The sequence below is a fragment of the Phasianus colchicus genome, chromosome 7, assembly GCF_987193195.1.
Source record: "Phasianus colchicus chromosome 7, bPhaCol1.hap1.1, whole genome shotgun sequence".
Classification (NCBI taxonomy): Eukaryota; Metazoa; Chordata; class Aves; order Galliformes; family Phasianidae; genus Phasianus; species Phasianus colchicus.
This window is the reverse complement of record NC_143442.1, coordinates 10,955,347-10,975,842: the sequence shown is the minus strand read 5'-3', so window position 1 is coordinate 10,975,842 and position 20,496 is coordinate 10,955,347. Positions and strand designations below refer to the sequence as shown.

Genomic DNA, 20,496 nt, shown 5'->3' with positions numbered 1-20,496 from the left:
CTGTAACATTTTTGTATGACAAACTTTACATCCATCCAAGCAGAAAAAGACAACAAGCAGTGAAACATTTTTAAGTATGACTATTCTTTGCTGAATTCATACTAACTTGCCACAAACTAAAATAACATGCACTATACAAAGCGAGTGCCTTTCCAGCACCCAGAACAATTACACTGACTGCCCCTTGATAAATCCAAGCAACATTCACACACTCCCATGCAGACCCTGACCACCCAGCCATCCAATAGCATTATCACATAACAGGAACCATTCATAACAGAAGCATAGGGAGATTAGAGATGGCCATAGGAGAACGCTTTCTGATAGAAGAGAAAGTGAGGAAAAGTTAACATCTATACAGAGTACCAGGATATCAACAACAGAAATACTCAAGAGCTCCTCTCTCACACACCACAAAGGGCTGTGAAGCATACCTGAGGATTAGCAGCCTGTTCCATGATTTTCAGCAGCAAGGACTGATCCTGCTCCCGCACAGAGTCCTTGGAGTCCCCCAGCCTATCCAGCAAGCTGGGCAGCACTGCAGTAAGAGAACAGCAGCATCCAAATCTTTCAGAAGGAAACCACCACAGCTGCACAGCCCCTCCGCCCCTCAGAGGAGGGTGAGACATCACAAGCTGTGCCACGGGTGGGACGGAGGGGAGAGGCAGCATTACACCCAGCCCTTACCTGTGCCGATCTGAGCCTTGAAGCGGTCCTGCAGGCGGGACACCAGTGCGGAGATGATGTCGATCCCCAGCAGCACCACCTGGAAGCAGAGGACAGGTGTCAGCATGAGGGCCAGGCGGGCAGCAGACCCCGTGGGCTCGCTCCACGGGGCTTCCAGGAGCCTGGAGAGCACCGAGCTGTGGTGCAAAACCCACATTGCTGTACACGGGGTGCACGTGTGCTGTATGCATAGAGACCATAGCATGTGGGAACAAACACAATTAATTGCTATTACATTTGTAATCGGGAAACGGCGTGCACTGACATCCGTCTCACCATTCGCCTGCAGAAATTAAACGCAGCTTTGAGGAGGTAACCAGGATCTGAGGAGGGCGGTTCAGGCGGCGCGACTTCGCTGAGGCGAGGCCGGGTGCTGCCGGCAGGGGGCGCTCTCCGCCGCACTCCTGCCGCGCGGCCCTGCCCCCTATGCAAATCGCCCGGCGGACGGCGCGGAGCACGCTGGGTAGCGCCCCTCCGGCCGACAGAACGCCTTCAACCGGGGCCGCGAGGGGGGAATAAGCGCGGCCCGGCGGACCTACGACCCGCGGAGCGCGTCCCCGAGCCGGCGGGGCGCGCGAGCAGCGCCGAGAGCGCGCGTCCCCTCACCCTGACCCGCGGGGCGCTCGGCTCAGGCTTAGGGCGGGCGGGCGACAGCCGCCGCCAACCGTCCTTATCTTGGGGTTGCGCGGCCGCTCGATGAACGCGTGGTGAGAGCGGCACTGCTAACGCCTGAGCAACACACGTAGCGCCCGCGTGCGCGCGCGGCGCAATTTTTGGAACCTCGCACCGGCGCGTGAGCCCGGCGCGTTTCTCACACGGCTGCTCGCGGGCTGACCGGCCGTGCGCGTGCACGGCGGCCGCCACGTTCCTTCATGGGCTGCGGCCCTTTGTCCTGAGCTGCGCCCCGCCCCCACCGCTGCAGGTGATGTCAGCGCTGGGGGCGGTAGGAAAAAGGTCGCGCAGCAGCCGGCTGTGAGCTGGTGGGAGACAAACAGGCTGCACGCGAGAGCTTTGGGGCTCTCAAAGCAATTTAAGGACACACAGAGCACGAAGTCAGCGCTGTGGGACATTCAGTGAGAAAAGTGCACGCGTGCTACCAGTGGCTCTTCCCAACACTGTCTCGGTCACAAACACTGCCGCTACCCCGTGCACAACTGCTGCCAGCTGAGCATTACACAGCCAGGTCCTCAGCCAGGAAAATGCAGCTGGCCCTGCAAGCACTGACATCGCACCTGTGACAGATGGAGCACGAGCTGCAGATCTGCAGATAAGGCACATCTCAGGTGCTGAAGGCAGCACGAAGCATCACACAGAACCACAATAGCCGTAGCAGCTCAAAGCTCCTAGCATAGAAGTGCTGACCCCAACTCCATCTGCAACACGTACAGGAACAGAAAATGCTGAGCACGCAGTGGATGGCAGCAAAGTGCTTGTGAGGGGTTGGCTAGCACCTGGAAGAACAAGGCAGCCCAGTAGAGAAGCAGCCAGGGGTCTGCTGGGGGGCTGAGCGGGTGCTGCTGTGAGGCACCCACAGACCAGAATGAACAAGGCAGAGGGCATGTACCAGGTGTTAATGTCCCTTGCAGATCACAGCCAGTAACGGTTTTTCTTGCCTTGTTTGGGAAGAGCACTTATTGTAAGCATGCAGTAGCATTTTTGGCAGCCATTAGTTTTGCAAAGCTCTGGAAAGACCCTAAGAACTGAAGCTTCCCCAGCAATTCCCAGCCCCGCCAGCAGAACGCCTGCGCAGGATCTACACACATCTCTCCAGACACTGCCATAAACCTGTAACACCCTAACCATCCCACAGCAGCAAGCTCCATTGAGAAAGGAAGCACTCGAGACACTTTGCTAACTGCAAAAAGAAAAACTGCATAGGCAATAACCCAAGAGATGGATGTAAGGTACAGAAAGGAGCCACAGCAAGCAAGAGGAAACGTAATCCACAGAGGAAGGCATCACTTCAGCAGGAGCCTTACTCCTGTGAAGCTGCTCCTTTAGCACCCTGAAGTCTTTCTGCCAGCTTGAGCAGGCTGCACAGCAGGGTCCCTGCCAGCAGGTGTGAGGTCTTCCCAGAGATGAGCTGAAACACCCATCAGTCAACCACAAAGGAAGCCTGTAATAACGAAAGGACAATGGCCTAAATTCTGGTAAATTCCACCTTTGATTATTACAAAACCCTGCCTGGAATTCCCCCTTGGTTTCTGCCAGAGTCACTTTTTGTTGCTGAAGGCTGCTGGAGAGTGCTGCTAGCATCGCAGCATTCCAACTGCCAAGAGAAAAAGCACTAAGTATTCTTCTGGGCAGTGGAGATGGAGGAAAAGGTGGGAGCAAGCAGGCACAGCTCCTGGCTCAGCATTCGACCAGCACAGAGCTCCAACCAGTCTGTAACCCATGCAGGTCTATTCCAGCTCTCAGCACAGTTTTTCATCAGCTCAGGCACAATCATTACAACTTTAGCATCTGGCAAGTAGATATCTTCCAAGAATTTGAAATATCTGGTCTAGAAAACGGCCATCAAAATAAAAACTCATTCAAAAAGTAGTGTTAACTGATGACAATGCTTTCTACATGCTCCAGATCCAGACACCACAGCCACAAACACACAGGAAATCAGCATTCTTCTGCTTCTGAATGCTTTCCCTCTCTTCAACTCCCACTGACCCCTGAGTCTGTCCCTTTGCTTTTCTGGCTGTCACTGGTGAGATTTGGAGCAACAGCTGAAGCGTTGCTCCACTGAGCTCCCACACAAGAATAGAACATCTGTTTTCCTCCCTCAGACTGCAAACAGACAGCCTTTTCGTTGCTTCCACCAGATACTCAGTTATATGACAGAATAGCAAAGCATACTGCATCTACATTAGGGCACACCCCTGGGCCACTCTGGCGTACAGCATGCAGTCAGAAACCCAAAAGGGGTTTCTCAAGCAGGCTACCTGCCCCCAGCTGTTGGGGGCTGAGCCAGCCACCCACAGGCAGAGGCAGACTTCTCACCAGGGCACCAGAGCAGCAGGTGCCTGCAGAACAGCTCTGGAGCAGAACACATTCACTCAGCACTACACACTTGCATTGCAATTCAGTTATGTACTTACAGCTTTTCTAACAAGCTATCTAGAAAATCCAGCTACATACAGGCAATATTCCACACCATCCTATACACCTGATATGCCAAGTCTGAAGTGGGTGATGATCATCACCACAGGGCAGCTATTCAACAGAAGGTACCTGGAAGGAGTTAAGATTGCCTTACTGCAGCCCTGCTGGAAGTCTACCACTACAGCACTCTCCCCCACGCCTGCAGCCTGGCAATATCTGGGTCAGGGTCCAGTTGAGACACACAGATGGGCTGATGCTGGTAAGGCACACCCATTCCTGCAGCTGAAGCATTCCAGTTTCCAGGGCTGCTAAACCAGTGAGAAATTTCACAAAAGTCACTGAATTCCTACAGAACAAAATGAAACAGAAGTGCCTCAAGAGAAGAGGATGGAATGTTTCATACCATGCTGCTTGAAGGAACCAGCATTTTCCTAAGGGAAACAAACATGCCCAGATAAAACAGCTGATAGCACAAGACGAAAATCAGTTGGAAAATTTTAGGGACAAGCCACATACATTTACTTCCAGAAATACATGTAAACATGTGAGGCAAATGCTTCCTATCAGTGCTCCAAGGTCTATGCAACACTGAAAAAAAAAGCACTCTTAGGCTGGAGATGCACAAGCAAGCGTCCCTCAGTTCTTGTGGATTAATATAAGAAGGGAATTAATTCAATGTTTAACTGAACCGTTAGCTCTTGGATTAATTATTTCAAATGGAACTTTTAAGAAACAGAAATGCTTCAGAGGAGCAAAAGCTGCAAGCACAATACAAGAATCCACTCAGCTCAGCGCAGGCTGTGCACAATGCTGGCACTCTGGGAAAGCACCAAAGTCTGCAAAGGAATCACCACAATTCCAAAGAGACAGAAGCTTTTCAAGCCTTGGAGCCAGAGTGGAGCTCAACAATAAAATTAGATTGTGGAGGTCTCCAGGGGCTAATCAGTTCAACACGCTCCCATCCCACTGCTCAAATTTAGATCACGTTGTTCAAAGTTACACTAAGCATTTTGTTTTGTTTGAGCCTTAACATTAGGCCTTCAAATGGCAGTGATTTTAAACATTCATTAACACTTGAAACAGTTTTATGTATTCTAGTTAGAAGCAGCCCTGTCCATTTATGAATGGATTTAATGAGCTCCTCTGTCACCAACACCAAGACTTTGCTAGCAGACTGTGAAACAGATTTGTTTTAAGCCTTCTGTAGGCACAGAAACACATAACAGACAACTCTTTGTAGTCCCCCAAGACTCCAGCTATGCGATCCAATCCATAACAATCTTGGATTTCTAGTTTTCTGTAGGTACCAATGACCTAAGACATGGACCAAGCAGCAAGAGCAGGTGTGTGTGTATCAAGTTCACGCCAGCCACAACAGGCACTGGTACATTCCTCACAGTAATGAAAAGGCACAGCACTTTTAGTTTATTTACCTAGGAGGTTTTGTTTAACTTGACAACATCTGATAAAAGTAAGAAGTTCAAAGCCGTACACAGCAATAGGCTCCAATTACTGCTCCTCTCTATCAGTCTGTGTCAAAGCAGCCTGGCTCAGGAAGGATGTCGCTGCCTGCCAGCTCCTTGCAGTATGCGGCACTGAGAATAGGAGGTTGAGTTTCACAGATAGCAACTATGTCAGGCTAGGAAACAGCACTTAGAGAAGCAGGAGTTCAGATAAGGCGATGCCCAAAGATAGTGCCAACACACACAAAATGTTTTCCTGATAACACTGCTCCTGCTGCTCATTTAGAGATCCAGCAGCAGCTTTTTCTTCAGTAGAGGCACTGTAAGAAAAGCCATACACCTTAGTTGCTAAGTCTTACACAAAAAGAATGACATCAACTGATTAAGGAGGGAACCCAACAACAGCTGCGTCTCCATGCCCTTCATCTATTTCCTCCTGTAACGCAGGGCTAAGAGCAACCTGGCAGGATGGGGGGGAATATAAACTGATGTTTTCCAAGAGCTTTCATATCCTCATCTGGAATTACAGAGCATTATTACTACCATAAACTTGTCATGGTGAGATCTAGCAGTCCTGTCTGTATGTTGGAAGAAGTGTTGTTTGGCTATTCCATATACATCTGCCTGCAGTGCTGGGGCTGTGCCAGCATGCAGCCCAGTTATAAAGTTCAGCCTAAGATCTATACGTGCAGGGAGAAAAAAACCATGCAGAGCTACTCTGTACACTCACATCACCATTTAAAGAGATTTCTCCTCTCTCCTTCAAAGGACTTAAAATGTTTTGAGAGCATATATACATTCTGTTCCTTGTCTTCAAATTCATACATCAAAGAAGATGCTACAAACACAAAGCACCATGGAAGCAAAGCACAGATTTTTTCATTAACTCTTTCTTTAAAAAAAAGCTGCAAGAGACACAGATCCTGCATTCTTCTGGTACTTTTTGACTTTTTGTCAACCAAATGGTAAGGAGTTGCCTACTCCAGCAAACCTGCTTTAGCAGGGGGCTGAACTAGATGATCATCAGAGGCCCCTTCCAGCCCCTAGTATTCCATGCTGGGGCATGCTGCTGCAGGCCTGATTCTGACCCACAGGAACAAACCCAGAGCATGAGGTGCAGTTGCCTGCACCCACATTGTTCTCCCCAGAAACGGAAGGGCACAGCAATCTGCAATCACTGCACATTTCTTACCTGTAGATGACTTCACTCAGACCTTTAAGACTACCTAAATGTTACTAGGAGGGAGAAAAATAGTTGCAAAAACACATTTTTGGATCCTAAGCTACCCGAGTCCGCTGGGCAGCCTGTACACTCTTTGAAGAGTCACCCAATTATGTGCTGTCCTCACATATGCCTTGCTGGTTTCTTGGATGAAGTGACTCATTAAATAACCCAAGAGAGTGAAAGCTTTTTACTTTGTAAGACAGATTAATTCAGTTGCATTGTTTTACCACAAAATCCCTCTGGTTCACTAAATAATTTGGACTAGAAGTCAGGATATGGCAGCACCAGCGCCTCTGGTGCCATTTATATCCAGCAAGAAACAACATCATGGCAAAGCAGTCTCACTCCCTGCTCCACCTTAAGCTGAAATCCCTTCTTAAAAGGGTTTGAGAAAGGCTGTAATACCAATCAACACCAGCACTAATTGTATTGTTCCTTTTGCCTGTGTGAGGCAGCATGCAGGCAAAATAACATGCAGGCCAGTAACACTCTTCCAGTTGACAATGCCTCTGTGAGGACGTGAAGAGATGCTGTTTTACTCCTTGTCAGGAACCAGGAGGCTGCCAGCAGACTTGCATGCAGCACAGCCAGGGCTCAGCTCCAATCCTTTGGCAAGGCCTCAGTCCCTCCACAGGAGACACAACTTCAAGCAGCCCCAGCAACAGCCACACTGCATTACGCCTGGCAGGGGGCAAGCGGCAACATCAGGGAAGATCTTAATGGCCCCCCTGGGCCAGGAACCCATGTGCTTGCCCACATAGCAACTGGTAGAAAACAGCCTGGTACAACATAACCTACTGGCTGGCAGATTCTGAACTTTGAGCCTCTGCTGCCTGTGCTCCTGGAGCTGTCACACCGAGCACTATGCAAAGAGCCAGCCCAGCACATGCCCCACTGATCACACTGCAGCTCTCCTTTTCCACAAAGTTTTATCAGGAGAGCCCAAACCAAACGAGTTTTCTGCTCAAAGGAGATGCTCAGAAACTTCTGGAACAGACTTAAAAGCCATCAATTGCTCCTCTCAAGCACTCGCTATGTTTTTCTGGCCTCTATCAATATAACTTTCCAGGTTGTATAGGCAAGAATTTCAGACTGCCTTGGGCCCTTCTGTCTCTGAGAATTATGTACCAGTTGCCTCATCTTTCACAAAAATGCCTTGAATTCATATCATCACATTCAGTTGTAGCACAAGTTCCTACACCCAGGGTGACAAATCAACATTGTGACCCATTTGTCTGCCACAGCACAAAAGCTTCACCACGTTGTCTCCTTGGTACGACTGGAGCTGTGCTCACCCCATCTGCCAGCCTGCTCTTTTCCCTGCCACATGCTGTGCCTTTCCAGAGATTAGAAGCATCTCTGCCCACGGGGATGCTGTTAGAGCTCCATCCCACATCTCCCTCCACCTCCTCTTTGTTAATGACACTGCTATAGAGCTAGAGCAGAAACCTGGAGAGCATGAAAACCAGAGCAGCAAGCATAAAACAAAGACTTCGCTAGAGGATCTTTTTTAAATGGTGATGTCACACCTTCAAGGGCGTGCAAACCATTAGAGGAAGGCATCAGCAAGGACCCTGCCTTTGTGCAGCTCTACCTGCAGGCAGGAGAGGTTCTTTGTTCCCTTTGGTTATTCAACAGCTTTCTAGTACGTGAAGAAAAGTGCCCTGATCTCAGAACCTCACCAAATGCAGCAGTTAGAGATGTCTCAGCACAGACAAAACACTGCCTATGCACTGCACAACGAAGTACAAACTGCCAGCTTCAGCTGACAAGCACATGGAAGAGATTTTGCTAGCATGGACTTCAAGAAGGGTGGCAATCAACTTTTCCCTGTAAAAGAAGGATAAAGATAAATCCTCTTAGATTAGCTGGAAAGGAAATTAGCATAAAGAGCAGGAGGACACTGAAACCAAGTAATTCAGAAGGCTTGTAAATCATCACATCATGTATCTTAAGTGTAGGTTGAGCAACTGTCTGACAGAAGACATTAAGGCTGAGGTAAGCCTTACACTCCCTTTTCCCATGTCTGAAACTCAAACTACATCCTTTCTTCCTTCCCTCCCCTGCAGGACTCCTTCAACTCTACACCAGTGACTCCAACTTAAACAGAAAGACTTTTTTTTTTTTTTTTTTTCCATCACAGAACTATTGTGGCCCCAGCTCTGAGAAGCATGTGTGCCGTGACATTTCTTGGCAGGACAGCCAAGGGAAGCTCTTCTGAGAAACACTTCTTTCTTGCTGCAAGACAGAAGGAGGCATTTGGATTCCATCACAGAGCTGCTCCGAGACCCAATAAAACTCCTCATACTTGTGACATTCATTATTTAACAGCAAACAATAGGTCATAATACACTTCTGGCTATTCAGAAGAGCTTTCTGAACACCCATGCATCCAACTTCACAGACCACACATGCTGGATACTGTACGAAAAAAATCTACATTAGCATATTCAGCATGCTCTAGACTGGTTTCCTTTGCAATACAACCCAGTTGTGCTGCTTTGCCACAGCAAGACCTGCTTCTGAAGCCAGACTAACGCAAACCAAACCTCTGCCAGTTAATTGAACTCTTTTCTGCAACACTACCAGTGAGCTAAAACATTTAGGAAGTCTCCATGCCACCCAAATCAATATAAAAGTCACCTTAGGCTTGCAATGTTTTAGTTCATTAAGGACATTTCAATTCCACTGTACTAAATTGTGTCAAATGAAATGAAGAATGTATTTTTAAAAGGTCTCATGAGTTTGTTGTTCTTCTACAGGTAGGCACCAAACCCTCCATTCATCATTAATGACACTACAAATAAGCTGGCTGGCTCTTCTGTCTACACAGCACAGCTCAGCTGCAGTGCAGGCCTATGGTCTGCAAACCTGGAATACATCATCACCACCTCTGTTTTATGGCCTCACAACTGAAGTGCAGTAAAGCTTTTGCCCAGCAGCAGAGAATAGGGTTGGCTGCAAGCAAAGGATCAACAGGAGGCTCCTCAGTATTGAGTGCTCTTCAACATCACTCTCCTCTCATTCATACACCTGAAATGAAATCCACACAGCTCATTTCAGGTCTGGCTGTCAGCAGTCCTCGCCAACTAACAGAGCTGCAATCTAAGTTTCATTATGGCATATTCTACATTTGCAAGATGTTGAGGGCATGAGTGGGGAACAGCAAGGCTCTCCCTCCAGTCATTTCCTAAGAGCCCCAAGGTGCCAGAGGCAGCACCCACCAGGAACCGCTGCTACAGCCACCAGCTCAGCAAGAGCCAAGCCCTTCCTGCAGCTCCTGAGCAAATTCACACGGGTGGTTTTAGGAACAAGGCCAACAGAGCAGCCCGGGTGCCTGAATCCTGCCAACACACTTCTCCCCTCTTTAAGCATGCTCCTCAAGACCTTGGGGAACAAAGCATCATTAACTTGGAATGAGAAGCAGCTGCACGTGGTATTAGCTCCAACACCTGTGCGCCTAAGCAAGAGAAAACACCTTCTCCCCTCAGAGCTAATCCCTGTAAGGGTACTGCCTTCCCAGCAAGCATTTACTCCAGGAGAAATTCACTTCCCACTCAGTTCATCACAATCCAGCAACCCAGACAGATGGTCTCTAATCTGTAACTGGAATCTTCAAAGATGCACACAAAACCCAGTCTGCAGTATTTCAGACAGAGCTAGCAAGTGATCCACCGAGACTTCTCCACACTGCTAAAAGTCTTTACCACAGAAACCTATGGAGAGGCCTTCATTCTTTTGGGACTAGACTTAAAACTTCAGAGAAACTATGCAGAAAAAGAGCGTAAGAATTGACCAGGAGTTTCTTCCCCGCTGCAGCATCACTCAGCCCAACAGCCTCCGTGATGCAGATGGAGGAGGGCTCTCCCACCACTGCTTTGCTCCAGGAATTTACTCTCAGTCACATCACAGCAGGACAGTGAGGTTCCATAATAACCTGGAAGGGAAAACTCTGGGTTCTATGGTGAGCAGAGCAGCAGTGACAAGCCCCAGGAACTACACAGCCTAACGCATCTGCTGACAAAGCAAAAAAGGGAAGAAGTGTCCCTACGCCAAGTAGGTAATACAAAGAACCTGTATGTTATTTGCAAGTGCTTCTACATCTTCAGGGCAAGTATCCTGCACTGCTTTCCAGTCAAACCGACAAAATCTAAGTTTTGTAGCTCAGAAAAAGACTGGGGAAGAGAAATCTTAGAGGATAAAGTCAGAGAAAGCAGAAGCAGCAGCCTGTTACCTCCTGCCTAGCTCAGGTGCACGAGCAGAGCACACACCCTGCAGGACAAGGGGATGATGTCAGCTTGAGAAGTCGCATCTTCCTGTGCTCTGGGATGACACACAGCAAGCCAAGCTGCGGGGCCTGTGCCTCATTGATTTCCCAGCAAGCAGCTGGGGCCAGAGAGAGCAGAAGTTCATTGGCCCATTTCCAAATTTTTCTGTAGGACTGCACTGCTGCTTCACTTGCAACTACATGCAGCCTCCCCATCAGTGCCTGGTGACTAAAGACCATCCCATCAATATTTAAAGCAATCCAATTTCCTTGACAGAAGAAAGTACATTTGTGCCAAGTCTATCATTAAGTCAAGTGAAAAGCTGCATGCTTAAGTGATGGGTTTAGCCATTTTGCTGGTTTGAAAATACTACCAGATCCTTTTGGATGAAAAGCAGAACTGAAAAAAAAAAAATTAATCTCATCCTTCCAAAACTATTTTATTTTCTTTCTTTTGATCTAGCATCAAAGGCTTTCAGGTTGTGCCTATCATTAACTATGGCAGTCAGAAACACAGTGCATCTCCAACTTCTTTCAGGATATGTAAGGGAAATGAACATGCATTAAGTATTTCCACATCAGATCTTGCAAGGAGAAGCAGAGGCTCCTCTTACCAGGCAAGGGGTTTTTGTTTGCTTAAGTACTGAACAGCTCTGGTGAAGGCCTGAGCTCTCAGACATCATTCAGCCCCAGGGCTCCAGGCAGGCAGACACAGTTCATACCACCTTAGACCACTATACAAGGCATGGCCCATCATCACAGTCTGAGACCCACCAAGTCTAGCAAACTATGCATAGATGAACATATGAGGCTCAAACGTCCTTCTTTTAGTGCAGACAGACCACATACTGTTCTTTACTAACAAAAGAGCATCAACAAAACTGGGAGACCAACAGATACTCTGCAAAAGGAGCATTTACCTTCTCTTGGCTCTTCCCTGAGTGCAGACACAAGTCTGCTTTCAGCAGAAAGCCAGAGCTCAGTGCATTAAGGAGGAAAGTAGCTGTGCAAGTCAAATGAAGAAAGTATGCTCCTTTTTAAGCTTCTTTTTAATCTTTTGATACCAGATAAAAGAAAAATAAGATCCATCTTGCATATCTTGCAGGTATTCAAGTGTTACTAAAATGAACACTGAACAACAGAGGTTCAAAACCCAGACACAAACAAAAACAATATCCAAATACAGCCTAAGTGCGTCAACTGTAAACACAGGGAACCCATCAGAGAGCACAGTGATCCTGTGGCTAAGGACACTCCTCAGCCTCACCTGGGGGCAGCGCCCACCTCCCACCTGCTAAGCCTCAGCCCTTGATTGCAAGGGACACAACGCACCTCCAACCCTGCAAGGGTGAGGACATACCATGGGTCCTGGGGCAATCCACACATTCCCTCAGCTCTTACATCTGCTACACAGCACAACTGCCCTTTGCAATCGAAGGCACAATTCCAAATGACAATCCAGTTAGCCAGCCACTCTTTTCCCCGCTAGTTACACCTATACTGATTCTATTCAAGTTGAAGGAGATTCTCAATTTTCTCCAAAATAACCAAGAACAGAATACAGGATGTCAAAACAGCATTGTTTGGAAGCAAGGGAACAGCCTTCTCACACCACTGATCTGGGAAGGGCAAAGGAAACAGCAAGGACATGGGAACAAAAACTCATTTGAAACAGTGTTATCTCTCATCAAGCTATATTAAAGAACAGAGCCAGCAAAGACCATGACCTCTTTACTCCTCTATTATTTGCACCAAAATCTGATTTTTAGAGGCAGAACGGACTCATTAGGTCAGTTAATCTGACAGCCTACACAGTACAGTTCATGGAATCCCAACCAGTTCCCTCTGCTCCAACACCAATTACATTCTGTGAACAGAGCATTTCTTCTGGAACAGCATCGGGACTTAACCTGATTTAGGATCTTCAAATCAAATAAAGGAAGATGAGAACTAAGAATTCTGTACAGTGATTTATTTTTTGTTAACAATACAAACATTGCATATACCTCAGAAAAACAGACATGAGGATCCTCCACCCCACTGACATTCACATGCAGCAGTTTCCAAAGTTCTGAAGGGTACATTACCTTCACACCTCTCTGATATGGCTATGGATTACTCCAGAGCAAATGCAAGCAAGCAGTGATCTCACTTCTAATTATCTTCTATAGCCCCCTAAACGAGGATCTGAGCTCCACAGGCACCACAGGTGTCAAAGCTGCAGCACTCCACACAGCCTGCACACACACCAAGAGGGCTCACACTGTCCCCATGTCAATTCCCATGGCAGTGTCCTTCCTCCCCCCCCAAAAAAGCTGAACACAGAACAGGAACAGCCACAAGTTTTCCCCATCTTTTGTTCTGTAAAAGCTTTATACAGAACACAGCATCTTTTACAAACATATTACATTCACAGTGCCACAGTAATTGGCATAAAAGATGATTTCTGATAAGCCCACATTTAACTGGCCATAAAAAACACTTTAAAAAAGCAATGTGTTTTTACTTCAAAACCACCAGGAGTATAATAAGGAAATACAGACTTGCAAGCTTCAAAAGAAAGTGGGAAAATCTTAATTTTCAATCACACATACTGATTTCTGTAACAAAGAAGCAAATAGGATTTGATAACCCCAATTACTTATTATTAAAGGTTAGCCTGGAAAAAAGCATCACCTAGAAAAAAAAAGCCATAAGAAACAAAATTCAGACAAATTATCCTTATTAATAGATATTACTTCAAGGCACAGATGTTATTTCAAGCATTTCATGTGTTAGCTGTGTTATTTACCCAAAGTGATGTCCCATCTCCAAGCAGGCAGCACATCCAAAAGCAGCTGCTGGGGTCACTTTGAGTTTTGCCTGACTTCAGAGGCAGTAGAAGCTGGCTGTCAATGAAGCAGCAGCTTTCCCATTGTCCCAGCCTTACCACACCTTTCCTGAATACAGAAGACAGCTCTAGAGAATTTTCAGTTGCTGCTCAGACAACTTTGGCTGCAGAGCTGTTTTCTGCATACACTCTATTATCACACGGCTGCTCTCACAATCTGAAGTGCCTGCCTAATTCCCGGTGAGCAGCCCACAGCAATGCCTCCTTTTCCCCTTAGCTTACAGATGCCACTCATCTACAGCTGCTGATAGCTTTTCAGTAAGTAGGAAGATAAACAGGCTGGAGTAATCTCCCTGCCCTCCCCAAACTATTTGCTGGCCCACTTCTCATCCCAGTGAGCACCATCCCAAAGTCCTCCCTCAGCTCTCTTTGCCCATGTGCTTACCTCCCTCCTCAATTAAAAAAGGCACACGACAACCTGTCCTTCTCCTGCTCTTTTCTCCCAGAGGATATATGCCATGGGGAAGGCAGGTATCCACCCTCATCTTTTGCCACAACTCCACCATTTCTCAGACCAGCAGCACCCCTCTTCCCAGTATGCACAACCTCCTAGTTCATTCACTCTCCCCACATTCCCCATAGGGCTTTCTCTGAGACTTCAGAGCTGCCAACACCACTTAGCCTGTGCGACAGCCAGTTCTGTGACACGACCACATAGACCAGTCCCCACACTGTCTCAGTAGGTGTCACTTCCTTCAAAGCACAGCCAGGGCTCAACACTGTATTGGAGCTGCAGCAGCACCAAATGAGGATGAGAACAGCAGGACCACCTCAGTCCCTCATCCAATAACCACGCTGATATAGGACCAACAACCCTGAGACCACCATAAAACACATTCCTGAAAAATCGTTGGGATAGATTTGGACTCAGATTTTAAAAAAGAAATAAAAAGGCACATCGCAGCAACTAGTCCTAACTCTCTTACACTCCTTTCCCTTCATCTTGTTTCCCTCCTTTACAGTCACTCAAATGCTTGGGGAACCCATGAGATCTGCATGCCCAAAATGATCATTAGGCATGGCAAGCAGCCTTCTTTTCAGACAGAAGTCATTAAGACACCTTTCTTCTGACCTCATAACAGAGCCACCACCTACAAAAGCATTCCCAAGTGATCTTCCAGCTACACCACACTCCTCTGCTACAATTCCCATGCACTAATTCCTCCTGAAAGATGCCTGAAAGAGCTGTTAAATACCAACAGCCAGCATACTTCAGCAGCAGCACATTGAAGGGTAAGCATCTGGGATAAGATCACTCTGCTTCCTAATATTCACCTCCTTCTCAACGCATGCACAGCCAAACCTTTGCAGGCCATGAACTACTCCAATTCTGTCTCAAGAAATTTCTTAAGTGCTGGAGACTGAAGGCTCTTGATAGATCTATACCACATCATTCCATTGCCTGAAGTCCAACGCAGCCTAAAAAGGCACACTTCCCCAGAAACACTTTAATTCTTTCACCAAGGACCCTTAGGAGAAGGATCAGAAGTGACACATCCAACTGATGCACTCTGCACCCAGGCACATTGAACTGCCTGCTCAGAGGTATTACAGCTGCCAAAAGAACACATTTCTTAAATCCTCTCAATTTCTGCCTACCACAGTGAACAAACCAATACCAAGAAGTTTCCAAGTCACAGAAATTACTGTAGAAATTGCTCTTTATAAGAATAATTTTCCTTATAAGAATAATTTCCCTAAGTTTTCCTCAAAAAGAACAGAAGTTAATGCTCATCAATTCACACACATTTACATCAAAAAGGCAGTGGTGTGGAGAACACATACTTGTCCATCCCAACTCACAACACTGGAAGAAGAACAAAGCTGCCGGGTAGCTCAGCAGGTAGCTGATGTGGGTGCAGGCACAAGGAGATGCTAACAGCCCAGCCCTGCAGGCACCACCTAACACCAGCTCTGCCCCAGTTCAGGTGTGCTGAGCCCAGTCACACACACTTCAGCTAGCCCCCCAGAAAGCCAGCTCCCCTGCTGAGCTCTATTTCCCAGCCTTAGTTCCTCCAGCCTTACTTCTTAGCCTTGCCCCTTTTCTCACATGGCTCCGCACTCCCTCTGCTCCTCCAGCCCCAAGTCACCCAATTCTTCCAACATTCTAGACAATTTCTCTTCCCATTCTCCTTTCAGCCAGCTTAACCTCAGAGACTACATTAGTCTCCTCACAGTCACTAAAAAGCAACAGTAACACACTCAAGAGTTAGCACAAGAGGAACAAACAGAGATTTCAGCCTTGGCACTGCCAATGTGGACCAGCACCAGTGTCAGGACAGAAGAAGCCACCACCCCACCTGAAACATGCTGGGAAAGAGGCTTTCAAACTCAGGGGTGGGGATAACAGGCCTTGTACTAAACAAACTAATCTTGTATGTGGGAAATAGTGATCCTGCCATGCTTACACTGCTACTTCTGCAGAGGGAAAAAATTCTTACTCTAGAATATTGACTAGGGTGAGCCTTCATGTCACACCTTCATCTTACTCCAGTATTTCAACACGTTGATGTTCTCATCTCTGAGATGTCTGCTCTTACTTCCCCATTCACCTGCACTGCATTTCTTACCATCCCCACCTTTAGGCAGAGGTTTTCAAAGAAGCACTGCTGCACTTTCTGCCTTCCTCACATGTGCATTCCTGCTTGGGAAAAGCACCTCTCTCATTTTCATTAAGCTTCCAGAAGACAGATGCAATCACCTGGAGACAACAGGACCTGCACAATATGAAAGCAGCAGTTCTCTTCAAGACCAATGAGAAAGCTCAGGTTCTGATGGGGGCTAGAGCTTGTGGAGGCTTTCACAAACACTGATACCTTATTCACAGCATAATCAATGAATATGCAGGTGTTATAATTAAGAAATATACAAGAGAGTTTGGCTAAGCAGGTTATTACACCAAAAAGAATAGACTGGGGCTTACCCTTGTCCTGGGCTCACTAGAAAACTTCAGAAGGAGGGACCTTCAGAAAGAGACTCTTCCCCACTGGTAGTCAGCTCTTAAATGGGGTCTAGGAAACATGCAGCCAGGCTCCACCCCTTCCAGCAGCCCAGGTGAATTGCCTTCACCTCTGCTCCCAGGGCTGACTCATGGCTCACCTCAGCAATCAATCAGAGGTTCAGGCCATGATTCAGCAGTTCCTATACAACAACCCACAACATAATACAATCACTTTCTAAAGACTCTTAGGGGCAAGTAAGGTAGAAGAGGTGGATGATATAGAAGAAGTGGATGATACACTACCTGAAAGGCCACCAATGCACACCTGGAAGAGAATCTCTCTCCAGACAGAAAAAAAAGAAGAATAAACACTGCAATCTGTAAGAGCAGGTACCTTCTAAAACCTGTGCATAGGTACAACTTTCCACACAACATCCAGAGAAGAGAAATTCCTTTTGGAGGCCAAGCAGCTCAGGCACACACACCAAGCAGCACATCAGTGGCACCCTCCATTCCTTAGGGCACAGCACTGCTACATTCCCTTGCATTTCTCAGCTAAATAAGCCACACAGCCATCTTCTCCAGAGCCTTCTTCAATAAGCCAGAAGTACACTGCAGCACCCACCCAAGGACTGTTCTGTCCACAGCACTCTAATTAAAAAGACATAGGAATGTGTCCAGATATGCTGTGTACCAGAGAACAGGAGTATAAGCAGTAAGGTGCAATGGGACCAACTGCATCAACTGTGAGCAAACAGGATTCTCTCCAAAACTTCAGTGTGCTTTATTTCCAATGTGAAAGCCACAGAGTCATCTGTATTTATAACAGAAATACAGGAATTGCAATCTTGAAAGTTAGGTTATATATAAAGCTGGTGGTAGGTAAGCATCAGGAAAAACCTCTAAAATTTAGCTATAAATCGCACCAAACAAGTGACATCTCTAAATGTAAGCGCTGAATAAGCAAAGACCTCCTAACTGTTAAAAGCAGGTATTTGTTACACATCACTGCACAGACCATAACTTACACCATGTGCAGTAAGGCTTCCAATCAGAGCCAGCATGACTGTCACCTGCTATTAGTCAAAGAGGGAGCCACGAGAATACAAGGCAAGAATCACTACCTTCCAGTGGAATACAATTGTAACAAAGAACTGCTATAATTAGTAGTAAGAGCTGATTTCTAACATGCAAATTACACTAACTACACAGACATCTCAAAGGTGCAACAACAAAACACACTGAGTAGAAGCAACTGGAGGTTTTCCATTTGCTGTTACCCAATTCTCAGCTACTCAGCCAGGCACAAACACACCCCAAGCAAAGCGGTACCATCAAGGTTAACCCTGCACTGCTTTCACTTCCCAGAGGAGATGCTGCCAGCCCACAGCCTGTATGCCGTGCCCACCCTGCACTACAACAATGGCACAACAGGACAGGGCTCTACCACCTCTTTTCACATTGTCTCACCAAGTTCTCTCCAAGTAGCTACTTTTGGAAATGAAAAAGCACCATTAGGTAAGAAAATTCTTACACTTACAATTCAGGGCCTGATCCTACGGACTCCTTCCTCTACCTAAACTGCCAGCCATGCTATTATCAAGAAACGATCTTGCTTTCTTCCATGCTCTGATAACTGGGACTCTGCTCTGGATCATGAATACTCAAATGCTGCTTTGTTTTAAAGTTTCGCATTTGGCAACAAACGCAGTACCAAATGAGGAACAACAGAGCAGTCTCGTTAAAAAATGAGATCTGATCTAGGAAGTAAGTAATGAACAATTTGTAGGTGGCAGCATTCACTTGGAGAAAACCAGAGCCTACTTGTCTGCACTGTGCTCCACACCTCCCCTCCTGTGCTGCGGGGTCTGGCCCCAGAGCACACAGGATACAAGCAGAGGCAAATTATCCTGCAGTCCTACAAGTCCGTCCCTGTGCCCTGCAGGAAATCTTACCTTTCAGGCTCAAAGGAAGCTGTTGCCAAAGGAAGGCTGAGCCAGAATCACTTATCTGAAAGGGAAAGCATCCCTGCTACACACCATGGAGTCCAGAGGGCTGCTGATCCAAGAACCAACATAGCAGCACTTAGAGCCATGGACACTGAAATTTTTTTTTAATTAAGTGCCAGGATGAAATAAATGTATCCATTTGCATTACTACACATCAATGCTTTTTCAGTCAAACTATTAAGGAAGAGACATCAATGTAATTGTCCCATGCATTTATCATTCATACGCTTGACACTCTCCCCATAACTTGGAAATTCTTTAATAAATTTAAACAAACATCAGGACAATCACAGCATCAGATAACAAACTTGCATAGAGAAAAATAAAAGGAAATGAGGCTTAATGAAGACAACTCTGCTTGTAAAGAACTAAAATCAGACAGAGGCAGATAGATCCCACTGCCAGTGGGATTACTAGCAGGCAGTTCTTCATACTGAGGTTCAAAGCAGGAGACAAGAACGGCTTTCAAGAAGAGTTTGAGGAACATTTCACAGAGAAGACAGACTGCAAGTAGGTTCTTTCATCTGAGAAATGAAGTGGCAGGTAATACTGGTGTTGGTGAGGAGACTCTTGATAAATATTTCTTTCAGCATCAAAAGGACAGAAGAATTCCACTGAGCCATTTTAAAGGCCCTGCTCACATCACCCAGCTTGCCAAAAATCAGGATGCCAGTAAATCCCACCCTGGCAACCAACCTCCAGTTCAGGTTACAGCCCCCAGGCACCAGTCCCAGCAGCAGGGAAAGCAAGGGATCACAGTGCCTATGGAACACCAGGGGAGCCTGATCACGTACACACCTAAGTGACCGCTCCTCCATAAAGGCATTTCCATAGGGGCACTCAGGCACAGTATGAACAGTCTCTGTGAATCTCTGTGGGATTTCTAAGGACCAAAGCCAGCACACATTTTAAAATATTCATGCTTTTTCCAAAGCGTTAGCAGATTCACGTTCTGTTCTACCAGAGAGACAAAGGACTGCAGTGGGCTTTCCCTGTAGCCATGGATAATCCTGTTATTCTATGATTTATTCTATAAACTTACACTACTTATAAACTACTCCAAATCATTACAGGAACAATCCTAAAACCAAATACATGTCTTACCCTCACCCATTCCTCTTTAAGAGTTTTCCAGTCCCTCATCTCACATCCAGCCTAAATTTACTCTGGCCCATCCATACCCATCTGTTCTTGTGCTAACCTTGCCCTTTAGCTCCAACAGTTTGCCCCCACCCCACGTCCACCCCTCTGATGTGTATTTATAGACAGCCATCACACTCCCTCTCAGCCTTCACTTCACAAGCTAAGCAAGCCAAGCCCTCAGCCTCCTCAGGCCAGCCATGCTCTCCAGCCCCCTGAGCACTGCACTGGCCCTTCCCTGCACCTGTTCCAGCCCGAATTCCTTCCCCGAGCACACAGCCAGCACCGCACAGCACATTCCACAACAGGGCCCAATAACGCCCAGCACAATAGCATTAGTGCACCCTTATCACCAAGGGACTAAATCCCCAATAATCTGCCTTTTCCACACAGGCATCAGCTGTGACCCTCAGGCTGCAGCCAGCTAATATACCCCCGGCTTCCCGGGGGACAGCAAATCGTGCTAGACCTCTGAAAAAGCCACAGTGACAAGCACCACAGCACTGCAGCTGATACACTACACCAGCATTAAAGGAATAGCTTTGTCCTCTCAATTTAGTAACCGTGATGGTGGCGAGACCCCGGGAGGGCTGGCTCTGTCTGCCCTAACAACCCAGCACCCCAAAGCTAAGGGCAGGTCATCACACAGCCTGCACGGCAGCTGCTGCAGTGCACATCCAGCACTAAAACCCAAAGTGAAAAGGGACCGGAGTAGAAACCAGAAGAGGGGGCTCAGATC

The 20,496-nt window shown here is 46.9% G+C and overlaps 1 protein-coding gene and 1 non-coding gene across 14 annotated transcripts in view; one reads left to right on the top strand and one right to left on the bottom strand.

The window, feature by feature from the left end:
• CLASP1 (cytoplasmic linker associated protein 1) overlaps positions 1 to 20,496 on the bottom strand; it is a 154,591-nt gene that overhangs the window by 119,878 nt on the left and 14,217 nt on the right. For all 13 annotated transcript variants that reach the window (XM_090143682.1, XM_090143678.1, XM_090143676.1 and 10 more), the window contains exons 3-4: positions 688 to 766; positions 435 to 538 (exon numbers count right to left, since the gene is read on the bottom strand). In XM_090143682.1, coding sequence (XP_089999808.1) covers positions 435 to 538; positions 688 to 766 — 183 coding nt within the window. The remainder of the gene's footprint in view (positions 1 to 434; positions 539 to 687; positions 767 to 20,496) is intronic.
• Positions 1,390 to 1,507, top strand: LOC116227491 (U4atac minor spliceosomal RNA). The gene has a single exon (XR_004166575.1). It is a non-coding gene; the product is annotated as a U4atac minor spliceosomal RNA (small nuclear RNA).